This window comes from Plectropomus leopardus, chromosome 12, assembly GCF_026936395.1.
Source record: "Plectropomus leopardus strain MGB_pleo_1.0 chromosome 12, ASM2693639v1, whole genome shotgun sequence".
NCBI classification, from domain to species: Eukaryota; Metazoa; Chordata; class Actinopteri; order Perciformes; family Serranidae; genus Plectropomus; species Plectropomus leopardus.
The window spans coordinates 28,569,538-28,582,851 of NC_142187.1; the positions used below are offsets into that span (position 1 = coordinate 28,569,538).

Consider the following 13,314-nt stretch of genomic DNA (forward strand, 5'->3'; position numbering starts at 1 on the left):
TTCTCTCTCTTTATATAGAAGTTTATATACACATCTCATTAATGAAGGCGCAATCCTCACACTTTAACATGCACATTAAAACAGTGCAGAGAACAGGTCACTGCCATTTCCACCCTTCTTGTTCATCAATACTGAGGTGCCCCCCAGAGTCTTTATGTGAAGGTCAATGCATGATTATGTGCATCGCTGCAGGCTGCAATGTTAAGTGTGTGTGTGTGAGTGTGTGTATGTGTGTGTGTGGGGGGGGTAGTTTACTATCGGTTGTATGTATACAGTCGGCACGTGTCCGCTCTTTGAGATGCATTCAACATGATCAGCATGTCTCTTCTGCTCGTGTGGGATGCATGTAAATCGTATGCTGCATGCGTGTCATGTATTTATAGTAGGCATGTGTCAGCCGTGTTGATGCGTCTAATGTACATTCAGTGTTTATTATGTGATTGTTAATAATTCAATGATCATCTGTGCTGTCTGCCTCTCGTTTGAGGAAATATTTTGGCCTGAAATTGGTTCTTAAACTAAATTGAAGGGAAGCGTCTGATTTTATCTTCTCACGTTTTTGTGATTAATGGGGACAGCAGTTTTTTAAACTGTTCCAGTATCATAAGAGCGGCTGACTGTAATCCCTATAGGCAATAGTGCACCGTCAGTTTACGTCCGTTAAAAGTGCTTGTTTTCACCACTGACAGGCTCAGCTTGTTGTTGTCTGGTAACATAACAGAGAAGACTCCACGGAGAAATGGAATATTTGTCTTCACCTTTCGCAGATCAGATCTGTTTGTTAGTGAGTGTAGCAAAGTCTCACATACGGAGAATTCTCCTACAACTTTGACTTTTTTCAAATTGTCACATTGAAAATCTTTAGATAACGTGAAGCTATGCTTTCTTAACTATCATCAGATTTCAGAATAAGATTTCTCAATGACCAAGACTGAGTTACACACACTAACAAGCAGATCTGTGAAACATGAGGTAAAACGTTTGATTTGTCTATAGGCTCTACTCTGTTACGTTGTCAGACACCTATAATCATAGTCACTTAGACTGGAAAATGCAGAAGTTTCTTTTTGCTTTAAACTTCTGTCTCTGTTGTCAAAAAAATGTACTTTCACATTCTAAATCAATACTATTTTATCATCATTTTACTACTTTCTGCAACACTTTACTTGAAACCCCTTATTTAACATTTATAAGCACTGCAGTAATATTTCATGACTGGTTTGTAACATAATTTAATGTAGTTGTACACAGCTGTAAGAACATTTTAAGTGTTTATTAATGTACTGCCTTTGTCAACAACTATACGTAACATCCTCTTGGCAGACATATTTATATCATTTCAACAATGTTTTACTATACCATCGTTAATTATTACTATCATTATGCATAGTATCCAGTTATGGGAGCCAACATTAGGAGCTGCAGTTGTTGAGAAACACATTAATAAACATTTACATCTATAACTACATGAAGGTTTTTTATGAGCCTTTTATTAAATGTTAATACTGTTTTGCTGATTATAAATGCTGAATTATGGATGTTAGAGTAAACTATTACCTAACTTTTATGCATAGTTTTAAAGTACATGCATTATAAAATGTCTTTATTATTTCCATTGTTATTAATTTTTGTTAATATCCTAACGATTTTTAATGCTCCTCATACAAAGTTGAAATGTCACTTCACCTCCCGTCACACGTTGAGTAAAATGACTAGACTCCAGAGCACGCACATAATATTAGCTAGTTCTAAAGCTAATAATTTAGTGGACAAATTAGCAGCAATTTCCTGCCCTTTGATCTTTTATCTGCTCTGCTCTTTTCAGTTCTTTAATTTGCGTGAACATAATTATTATGGAGTGTAGGTTGTTGCATGTTCCTTCACCAGAAGGTCAAGTAAGAGAAGGCAATATTCTACTTTAGTTTTATTAGAGTTGAGTGCAGCGTTTTACATAATGGATCATAACATCATTACTGAAAGGCGTGAAAAGTGTGTGTTGGATGACCTCACTCAGTATTGCCTCATTTGTATCGTATCTACAGGGAAGACGGTCTTTAGTATGTCTTGGGAACTTGGTCGTAGCTCCTGAAATACTTCTCTAGATTGCCAGAAAAGTGCTCCAACATTAACATAAAAGCTTGCTTTTTGTTTTGTTTGTAGAAATGTGGTTGTAATCTGAATCTAATTTCTGGATTCTTATGGCATGTGTGCATATTCAATAAATGTCTTTCTGTTTGTCAGTGCGTGTTGACTCTGTGAATATTAATGTGTGCATCACTACTGACCCATGGGCGGCTCGTCGTGGCCCAGCACTCTGCGGCTGTAGTGGTGTTTGAGCAGAGCTCCGAACATCTCGGGGCTCATCTCCGCCTCCCTCCGCAGAGACACGTTGGGAGCCACCATCTTGTCGTATGTGTACAGGTAGTAACTGGAAGAAAGAAAATATTTTTAGTGAACATTCACATTTAAATATATAGAGCATTGCTTTTATATAGGGTGATAATTCAAATCTTTGCATAAAAAATACTTTAAATATTGTTCTTTTTCACCTGAATTTAGTCTCCTATGGAAGTGTATCTGACTCTGCATGTTTAATTTAATTTAATTTAGTTTTGACAGTACTATGTTTTTCTATGAGGGGAGCATGCATTTTAAACGTCAATATCGCAGCTGATCATGTTCATTTATTGTAGGAAACCAAAATCATTATCATAATTATTATGTAATTGATTCATATGTAAATAAATATTTACTAATGCAAAAATACTGAACAAGTAACAGCACTGAAAGTAATTTCCTCTATGACACAAAGGTGAGGTAAGCTGCTCATATGTACATAATGCCTCGAGCGTCCGTTTAGTCTTTGTTATTCTAGTCCTCCTGTTTGCAGTGTCACCTTTCACATACTTTTGTCTTTGTAGTAAACATTGTAAAACTGTTATGGACTTTGCAGTGCTGATATACATAAAAGCAACATACACACCTGTATAATGCAATAACTCACGTGGCCCTGTTACCTCTACAGCAATAAAACACAGCTGAATCAGAGTAATAGATAAAAAGTCATTTGGTTGGCTACAGTAACCGCACCATCCAATGAGCTGGAAACACCGTTTGGAATATGGATACTTCTTATCGTGTGTTTACAGGATCTCAGCCTAAACAGACCTCTCGGCTTATCACAAATGTCCAGGTAGAGGGTACAACTGAGAGAGAGATAGTGCCTGGAGATGCACTGAAGCCACCGAGCCAACGCTATCTGTCTATTCCTGGCTGCGTGGTGGGGAAGGGAGGGAGGAGAGAGAGGAATAGAGAGAAACAGAGAGATAGAGAAGCAGATGGAGGAGAGGAGAGAAGCTCTGAACCCCTCCCCCACCAGCAGTCCCCTCCAGACAGAGCTGGAGCTGGAGCTGTGAACTAGGTTAAGCATGACAGCTCAGTGGGGCTCTGCCTGCAAAACTACAGCACGACCAACCGAGCCTTCCTCTCCTCTGGATGGAAACGAAAGCGCTGCTTGCTCGCCTGACTGAGAATCTGAAACTCCTTCACACGAAAGATGTGATTGAATAATGTAAGCCGGGCTCGTGTTTGACAAGTGTACCGCTAATGGATGCTGGTAGTAACCCAAATACGACGTTAAGTGCTGCGGATGTCTAGTGCGACGCTTGGCTGTAGCAGTGCATTATTAGTAACGCTGCAATGCAAAAGACATGCTCCAAACTGGTCCTGACTGGTTTGAGAGTGGAGCAGTCATGTGATGCTGGTAGGTGACCAGAACTCCAATGCTGCCAGTTTGTCTGGGCTGAAGTCTGCGAGCCGCCACACAGTCAGTATGTCAGCGCGGTCACATGGAGCTATGGCGCCGTAAAGCCGTCTAATTCCAGTTTTTAATCTGGGTCAGATTACTGTGTGAGCGCCGTATCAAAACACAGGCTGGTGTGCGCTGGGGAGGAATGGAGGGAGAACAGAAGAAACTAGAAGAGAGGAAACAAGGGCTTTGGGAAGAGAAGGGGAGGAGGGAGGGAGAGGAGTGGCACGTGTGATGAAGTAGAGACGACGAGAGGGAGCGCAGCAGAAGACGGATTGCGGCACCAATTAGGGAAATTAGAGATGGGAATTTCATTTATTGATGTCAAACTGAAACTTAACTTTACTTGGTAATTATTCCACTGGAGCAGAAGGGCAAAAAAGCACAGTATCTGGGACACAGTCAGCAGGCCTGTAATGATAACGCCAGGCCAACTGGAAAAGCCTCAAGTATTGATAAACAGGGTTTCTATAGTTTAGGGCAAGTTTTTTCAGCACCACTGGGATTTAAATTTGGAATAAAAAAAGTCATGTAGGCATGGTTCCTACAACTTAAGTCAAGTTGGAAAGACTTTTTGCCTCTCTGAATAAAATTTAGATTTAAAATTTTTACAATCACTTAATCTGAATTTTAAAAGAAAAAAGATGAGCCAACATAAATTTTTTAGGGTTAGGGACAATTTTGACACAAATGTGTATTGTAACATAAAACATGACGACCGGCAATTGTGTTTTTCTCACTTTGCGTATGTTACTCTGCCTTAGGAAACAAAATAAAGATAATATATGTTTGTTCAACTAACCCAATCTGTGTTACAATGATGAAAGATAATTTTGATAAGTTTTATATATAAAGAGAGATATTTTACAATACAACATCAGAAAAAATGTTTCAAAAAATCCTGCTTCCAGGTATTTTAGCATTTTTAACATTTTCGTCAGATATTTTTACACATTTTAATACTAATTGAGGCGATATTTTTAGATTGACGAATTCAATGATCCATGAAAAAGGAAAAATATTGCCCAAGTTTTAGTTGTAACATAAAACAGGACTTTTTTTAAGACGAGGGTAGATTCTTTCTCACTCTGCATGTGAAACTACGCCACCCTGATCCCTGCCCTGAGTTTGAAAAACTTTTTACATGAACTAAACCAAGCCTCGGTTGGGTTGGTTACATAGCCAATTTGCATTGAATCTGCACATTCCTATTTTGTCAAGGATTCAGTTACAGCTAGCTAGCAGTGTATCTCCTTCTTTGACAACAAGAGTATTGAAACTGTCTGAAAAATTCCAGAAAATTTCATATGTATCAATGAATCAATGTTTTTGAAAATACTAATCGACTGAAAGAAAATTAATAGGTAACTATTTTGATAATATATTGATTGTTTGTGTCATCTATCTGGCAGACATGCCATATATCCTCTAGTTTCAACTTCAAAATGTGAGAGTTTGCAGCTTCTCTCTATTATATATCTTTGCAAACTGGTTGTTGACTTTTTGTTGGACAAAGTAAGACATCCGAAGATGTCAAATTACAATTTGAGAACATGTAATGGTCACTTCTCACTGTTTTTGCTAACTCTTTGAATAAAAAAAAACAATACATAAATAGATCATGAAAACAACCGTTTGCTGCCACCCTAAAACAATGTACTGGTGTAGCTTAATCGAAGTTAACAAGGTGTAGTACCTGGGATGGACCAGGGTGGGGTGTCCTGGCTCCTCCTTGATGTCAGAGAAAAGACGGTTGAACACCAGAGTAGGAGGAGATGTTTTCCCCTGAGAAAACAAAACACACTCATAAATATCACACACTGTACAAACATTGTCTTTAAAGCTATTGTGTTGCAGTTACAAAGGCATAGAGTGGCATCTCCCATCCACACTTATTGATCTATGCATACAATCATGCAGCTGAACAGATGAATAATCACAACGATCAAGCTGCATGCCCGCGCACGCGCACACACACACACACACACACACACACACACACACACACACACACACACACAGATATGCATGCACATGAATACATGGGGAGAAGCAGCAGGAGGAGAAGGGAATGTGATGTACTGCACATGGCGCTCCTGGAGCTATAATCTAATAAAGCTAATATATGCAAGCATACATGTGGATGAGGGATGATCCATCAGGTATCAGCTGAGAGTGTGTGTGTGTGTGTGTGTGTGTGTGTGTGTGTGTGTGTGTGTGTGTGTGTGTGTGTGTGTGCGCACGTTTTGGAGAAAAAAGATAATCATGGTGAAGAGCTCCCTCCTATGTGTGTGTGCATGTGAAGTTGGTGTGTGTGCAGTGGTAGGGGGAGGTGAGGAAGCCTTTCAGCCGCTGTATGAGAGTATTTCCTGACAGGTCAGAGAGGAGAAGCGTGCCGCTATGAATGGGTGAGCAGGGGGTGTGTCTGTCAGTCAGAGCGAGGGTGGGGGGTGGCGACCCTGAGAGCTGACCTGTGTGTAGAGGAGAGGGAGGGGGAAGAGCGGAGGGGATGCCGGAGCGGTAGGAGGTGATGGAGGGATAGGCGGAAGGATACAGGGAGGAAGCCGGCGACTGACCTTTCTTGCGGGGTCGGCTTCGGCCAACTTGCTGCTGGGGGAGCAGAGATCTGCTGAGGGTTTCCTCACATGGCTCTCCTCCTCCTCCACTGCCTTCTGAAACATAGAGAGAGAAGAATGGTGGTTTAAACAAACATCAAGAATCACATTTTTTGATCGGACTCACTTGAGTATCTGCCAATACAGAGTCCCAGTCCCATAGTTTTGTAAGTATTATTTTTTTTCTGGATGACATACAGATAAGGGCCATGGTTGGAATCGAACCCGCAGCCACTGCAGCAAGGATGTAGCCTCTGTACATGGAGCCCCCCGATGTTTTTTTATTTATTAGCCTACTATTATTACTTTTTATTTATTTTACAATGACAGTGACAGTCACACTGACATAAAACAAAGGCTTGTTAAAATACTCTTAACAATTAAAGAGATGCAGGGACTGTGTCAGAGAGCATGAGAACGAGACATGGTAAAAATAAAAATAAATAAAAAATCCAAGCCCAGTCACAGAGGGGAAGAGATAGAGACAAATGGCATTTAAATGATAGGAAATAGAGACAAATGACATCCCAGAGCTCGAAAATGGAGATGAATGGCATTAAAAGTGAGCTGTACGAGTGAGCTACAGCCTGAGTCGGCCGTGATACAGTGTCAGAGAAAACGAAGGCAGCAGGAAAAAAGGATAAGAGTAGAAGCTGAATGAGCCCGCTGAGGAGGGCCTATGAATAAAACAAGATGATAGTCAACATGGCTTCAGTGTGGCCTGTCATTATGTGCCTCTGTGCGTGTGATTCATGGTATACATGCAACACAGTCGGAGTCAGCCTTTCTCTCAATGTGAAGACATATTTGTGTGTTGAATGTTTATGATTCATTGTGTCAGCTTCGTACCCTCTGAGCCATGTGTGTTCAGTAAATACTGCTGGCGCTGCCCCTAGTTGTGTGCAAGTGTGTGTCTGCACGTGTGTTTTTTTGAGCAAATCCAGGACACGCTCAGCGAGACGCCACAAGCTGATGGAGTTGATGCTTATCTGCGGCAGACAGTCCTGACACTACTCACAGGCTGCCTGCAGTTCTCACACACACACACACATTTTTGAGCAAACTGACAGGTAGCACAGGCGCCAGAAGACCTTCCAGCATCGCAATATGAACTGCGAGGTAGCCCACAGCAACAGACTGAGGGATGGAGAAGGGAGGTGTAGAGAGGAGAGAAGGTGGGAGGAGAAGAAGAAACAGGAAAAAAGAAAATCCAATGGGGAGAAAAATGCAAAAGCAGAGAGCGGGAGGAAGGAAGGAAGAGTGATAGAGGTTGCAGAAAGCATCAATAATTGACTTACTAGCCTCTTAAAGCCATCTTTAAACGTTTATCCACAGAATGCACACATACACACACACACAAACACACACATATTCAGAGTAAGACACTGAATAATAAACAGACAGCCTATCATCAGCTGGACTAAAGGATTTCTCTTTGCACAGTATTGGCACTGCCATTACCAAAGCTGAACGGCCTCACAACAGTACGACCAAATTACTGTGACATCCAGGTATTAGCCACCTCCCATTCATATCAGCCACTAGCCTGAGTAGCAGCTTTATTTAGCAGCTTTAGCATTCATAAATAATAATTATACTCTTGTTAAAGCTCATTATATTTATTTTATTTCATAATTTTCACATTTATTTACTGAATCTTAAAGAAGACATGGATTTATTTAGAAAGGGGTGATTTTTGGAGGCATTGGGTGGCTCAGTGGATAAAGCAGGCGCCCCATATATGAAGGCAATGTCCTTGCTGCAGCGGCTGCAGTTTCGATTCCAGCTTGCAGCCCTTTGCTGCATGTTATCGCCTCTCTCTCTCCCCCTTTCATGCTAGCAATCTTCTGTCCTATCTAAAAAATGCCAAAAAAATAATCTTTAAAAAAAAAAAGAAGTTTTTCACTTAATGCTTTTCCCGAAATCTAATAGTTTCTTGCAACTTGTGGATTATTTCTCACGAAGTTGCTCACTGCTTTTCTTTCTGTGTTTTTGAAAGAAATCACAGCAATTTCCTCAAGGTTCGAACGTGTCTGAAAGCAGCACAAGAAAAGTGACGTCACTCCAAGTTTCAAAGGGTTAATCTAAAATCATAAAGTTTATGTAAACGGGTTGAACAAATGAGATACACCGTGTTACTATGTCTGTCTAAGAGGTGTTAGATGTATCGATGAACTGTGAATGGAGCCCAGCTCGCTGTTTTCCCCTGCCTCCAGTCTTTACGCCAAGCTAAGAGAAGCTATATTTGTCCTCACTCCATCCCTGAACTCAACACACAATAACACTGACTCAGTGCAGAGAGAAAGAATAACCATCGCATTACATACATCATAGTAACTGTACTGTCTGCATCTACACCTGTCTAAGATGAAAAGAAAAAAACACAGCCACTCTGAGCTCTAGTTTATATGTGTGCACTGTATGTAGGGGATAGTCCCTTATTTACAAGGGCATGGATGAATGAGCATGTGCATGCAAATGTAATAGGCCGGAGCCATATGCATAGCCAGGTGTGCCTCTGTGTGTGTATACAGAGGGGGGCTCGTCCTTTTACGAGCACTCGTGGTTGGTGTTTTTTCCTTTTTTCTCTCCAGAAGGCAGCACTGCAGCACTGAAGAGGAGGGAGGGAGGGACTGAAAGGGAGGTGGAGAGAGAGAGAGAGTAGGACGATGGGACGAGGTTGAGATAGAGGGAAGGGTGGAGGGGGAGTTGACAGAAACAACAATAAACCCACTGCAGCAGTGTGGAGGCGAGCTGGGTCGTCGTGGCTTGATTCCCTGTAATATCAAGGTTGTCTGAATGTGTGTGTTTTGATGGCTACTACATTCCCCTAATCTTAAACCTGTCACACCCCCTGCACGTGTGTGTGTGTCTGTGTGTGTGTGTGTGTGCATAAGAGGCAAACACACACAGAGGTGGAGAGCATGAGGCCAAACTGACATTAACACCAGGTCATCCAGAGGTCTTTCATCTGCTTGACCTCGACGACAGCAGATGCTCCGCTGATGAGACAACTGACAGCTCATTAAAAGGTAGGTGGGGGTGTGTGTGTGTGTGTGTGTGTGTGTGTGTGTGTGTGTGTGTGTGTGTGCGTGCACACAAGAAAAAACACAAGAGTGTACATGCTTGTGTGTGTGTGTGTGTGTATCCACATATAGAACATACATGTAGTATACACTCATAGAAATAAAGGTTCCAAAAGGGTTCATCATGAAGAGCTGAGGTTCTTCTGAGAAAGGTCCTTTCAGGGGTTCTTTATATGAAGAGTTGTTGTTTTATTAGGCCTCCTCAGAGGGTTCTCAATGAAATCCTTGGAATATAAAAGAGTTCTTGATAGAAACCCCCGGGTGGGCTCTAGATAAAACCCTATGTTGAGCTAATGGGTTCTGGGTGAAACCTTTCACAGATGGTTCTGGATATTACCCTTTATGTTGTGTTCTAGGTAGATCCCTCTGAAAGTGTTCCGGATGGAACCAGAATAAAAGGCTCTACAGGGAACCAAAAATGGTTCTCCTACTGGAACAAGATGTAGAAACCTATATGGTTCTAGTTGGCATCTTTATTTGTAGGTGTATGTGTGTATGTTGCACTAATGGTTGCCTGTTTCTCCCTGCATTTCTTGCTAACCTGACAGCTTAACGCCCACCGCCCACCCACACACACACACACACACACACACACACACACACACACAAGTGCATGCATGCATGCATGCGCGCGCGCACACACACACACACACACAAACACACACACACACACACGCTCATTATTCCTGCTGCTCTATTCCTTAATGAATGTGTGCGGGTGCAAACGTTTGCACATTTCAGCAGAGCTGTTTTTCTCCCCCCGTTGCCCATCTCTCTTGTCCCTTCCACCTTCCCACCCCCCAGCCCTGTTTTATTACACACACACACCACGCTGCTACCTAATCTACAATAATGAAGCACCTCTTCTCTGCGACACACAAACACGCATGTACGCACACACGCGCGCGCACGCACACACACACACACACACACACACACACACACACACACACACACACACACACACACACACACACACACACACACACACACACACACACACACACAAACTGCCCCTAACCCCCCTACGTCTCCAGCCCTTTGTCAGACTGAAGCTCGCCGTATGACAATGTGGATTAGCATTCCACACACTCGCTCAGCTGAACTCTGCCCTGTTGTTCCTAATCACCAGCCTGCCGCTGCAGCCACACACACACAGTTCATCCCACCACCATACAGCAAGATGAAACATACTGCTCTAGACACACACAGCCATGTGAACTTTTACAATGACCTATTTCCAGAGCCACCATCAGCACACGTGACGTTTCTGCAGCAGACGCATTAATGGAGCAGAAAGTGTTTTTTTCTGTGTAGCCTGAGTGCTGTTAAATCCAACAATAACAAGCACCACTATACTACACAGACATCCATGACCGGAACATTACCATACACAGTCTGGTAAATGCAGGCAGAGAGTAAAATGCACTTCAGTGGCGGCTGTGTATTTCTACCGCGAGCTCCATCTGTGCTTCCCACTGCAGAGCGCTAACATCTCATTTACACCACAAATACTTGTTGCCTCTTTTCTCTTCTAACTTGAAATTTGCTGCAAAGGGACATTTGAAATGGAGGCTGACATTCAGTGTCATTTTAAGCTTGTGCCCCAAGCAATTACATTTTTTCACTTCAGTTTTTTAAACTAGAAATTGTGCTCAGAGCGTTAGATTTCATAATTGGCTGTGCTAGTGAAAGCACCGACGCATCATTCATGAGGAGACGATTTCTGATTGGGGTGAAGGCTTTCAACTCCACAAAAAGTTGACAGTTTCTGTGTAGCAGAAGACTGCAGAGGATCTTTTTTTTTTGCTCGTCAGTCTCGGCTCGTACTCACAGACAACAAGAAGAATCTGGTTTTCTTTCTACTCTCGGTGTAAGTCATATCTAAGGAACATGAACACACACACGGGCTGACATACAGAGTGAAAACAAGTCCGAGGTCAAGCTCTCCTCCTCCCCACTCCAGTCACATGGACAGTCCAGATGACTGCCGTCTCACTACATACACACACACACACACACACATACACACACACAGTTACAGGCTATAAATACACATGCTGTCTCCATACATGTATAATAAAACACATCCCCCCCACACATGTACACACAACAGCGATGCATTTTCCATGAAGCAAATTGGCTCTTACTTTGAAAAATTTAGGAGAAAAGGAAACACAAGCTTCCTCACATTCCAAAACAAACCATAAGCTGAACGTGTCTTTCTTCTAAAGCAAACATGGATCAAATCTAAATTGCGATGCGTTGTCACTTCAGTTCAATGATTATATGATGCTGAGAAGTCGTATGATATTTTAGACTTCATTATTAGCTGATAGTGCTGTTGACACATTACTAGAGTTTCTAACTTCAACACGTATCAATATTTGATTAGAAAAAATGAGGGGATACAATTCAAATTTCATCTGAAAAGAGATAAATATATTGAGGCTGTAATATGAAACAGAACAGCAGGTTGACTTTGGTAAGCATTAAAGACCATTGAGAGCAAGAAAACACAGCTGATATCATTAATGCCGAAAAATAAGTATTGAAACATTTCTGATGTGCAAAACTTTTGGCAACAGAATTAATTGGCAACTATTTGATCATCTATTCACTGTTTGAGTTACTAAACATTTTGTTTGTCCCAGTTTTTTTATATCTGAATATTGACATTCTTTTCTCCTTTGACATGGTACACTTAATATTTTTGGATTTTGGGCTGTTGTTGGTTGCGACTACCAGCTGAAGAAGATGCATTAAGTTATTATGCATTCAAAATCTATTAAATAAAAACGAGGTAAAAGAAGGTGATATTAAAGGTTGTTTAATAAATTTGTATGACTGAATTTGTACAAATTCAAAGGTAGTATAATGAAGGGCTTAATGACTTAAAAGAAGTCCAGTTATATTTTTATAATAGTGTAGATTTCTTTATATACCGGTTACGCAAGCGGGACTAAGTAACAACACAAACAAAAACAACAATATAAAAAAGTTGCTATCATAACAGTAAAATTGTTATTTTTAAACCCTGGTATCGGCCCAAAACAGAGAAAATAGTCTGCAGATTAAATGATTAGTTGCAGCCTTAGATGCAAGTTTATTGCCCAAATCAGTGTGCTCCTTTTTTTTTGCATGACTCTATTCTTTAGAGAATATGTCACTGAAATGATAGCGTAAAACTAACAGGATATAACACACAAACACAAGCGGTCTCAGCACGCCGAATGGAAAATCTTATCTAGAGCACAATAAAAAAAAAAAAGTGTGCACGCCTTGGTCCGACCTTTCATCTCAGAGCAGCAGGCCTCGTGTGCATGTGTGTGTGTGTGTGTTATTAAAATGTATTTAAATCCCTTTTTGTGCCCTTGAACATAAACACTGTTGGGCCCAATTGTCTTCACATCTGTTGGAACGCGGGCATCAGTGATCGCGGATGAAAACTGAAACAAACCCCAGGCGAGCGCCACAGTCTCGCTCATGGGACAGAAACAGAGGGGTTCACAAAAACATAACTGTGCCACCCATCCTCCCGCTTCCTCCTCCCCCCTCTGAGCCATTCATGAGCCTGGCATTCAGAGGGAGGGGAGGGGGGAAGAGGGATGGCGGCGGGCAGCAGAGGAGGACAGAGTAATGCAGCTCATTCTCCTTTTTTCTCTCTCAGGAGGAAGTAAACAGCCTTTATTTGGGTGCCTTTTCATTCGGCCTCAGACAGCGAGAGAGGAAAGGAGGAACACACACATACACAGACAGTCAGTCACGCCCTGTCTGTTTCTAGACCACATCCTGTTCTGCTGCA

The 13,314-nt window shown here is 41.7% G+C and overlaps 1 protein-coding gene across 1 annotated transcript in view; it reads right to left on the reverse strand.

Annotated features, from left to right (window-relative positions):
• The window catches only part of LOC121950897 (ski-like protein), a 45,744-nt gene that overhangs the window by 9,377 nt on the left and 23,053 nt on the right, over positions 1 to 13,314 (reverse strand). Inside the window, exons 3-5 of the mRNA XM_042496984.2 lie at positions 6,385 to 6,480; positions 5,505 to 5,593; positions 2,286 to 2,428 (exon numbers count right to left, since the gene is read on the reverse strand). Coding sequence (XP_042352918.2) covers positions 2,286 to 2,428; positions 5,505 to 5,593; positions 6,385 to 6,480 — 328 coding nt within the window. The remainder of the gene's footprint in view (positions 1 to 2,285; positions 2,429 to 5,504; positions 5,594 to 6,384; positions 6,481 to 13,314) is intronic.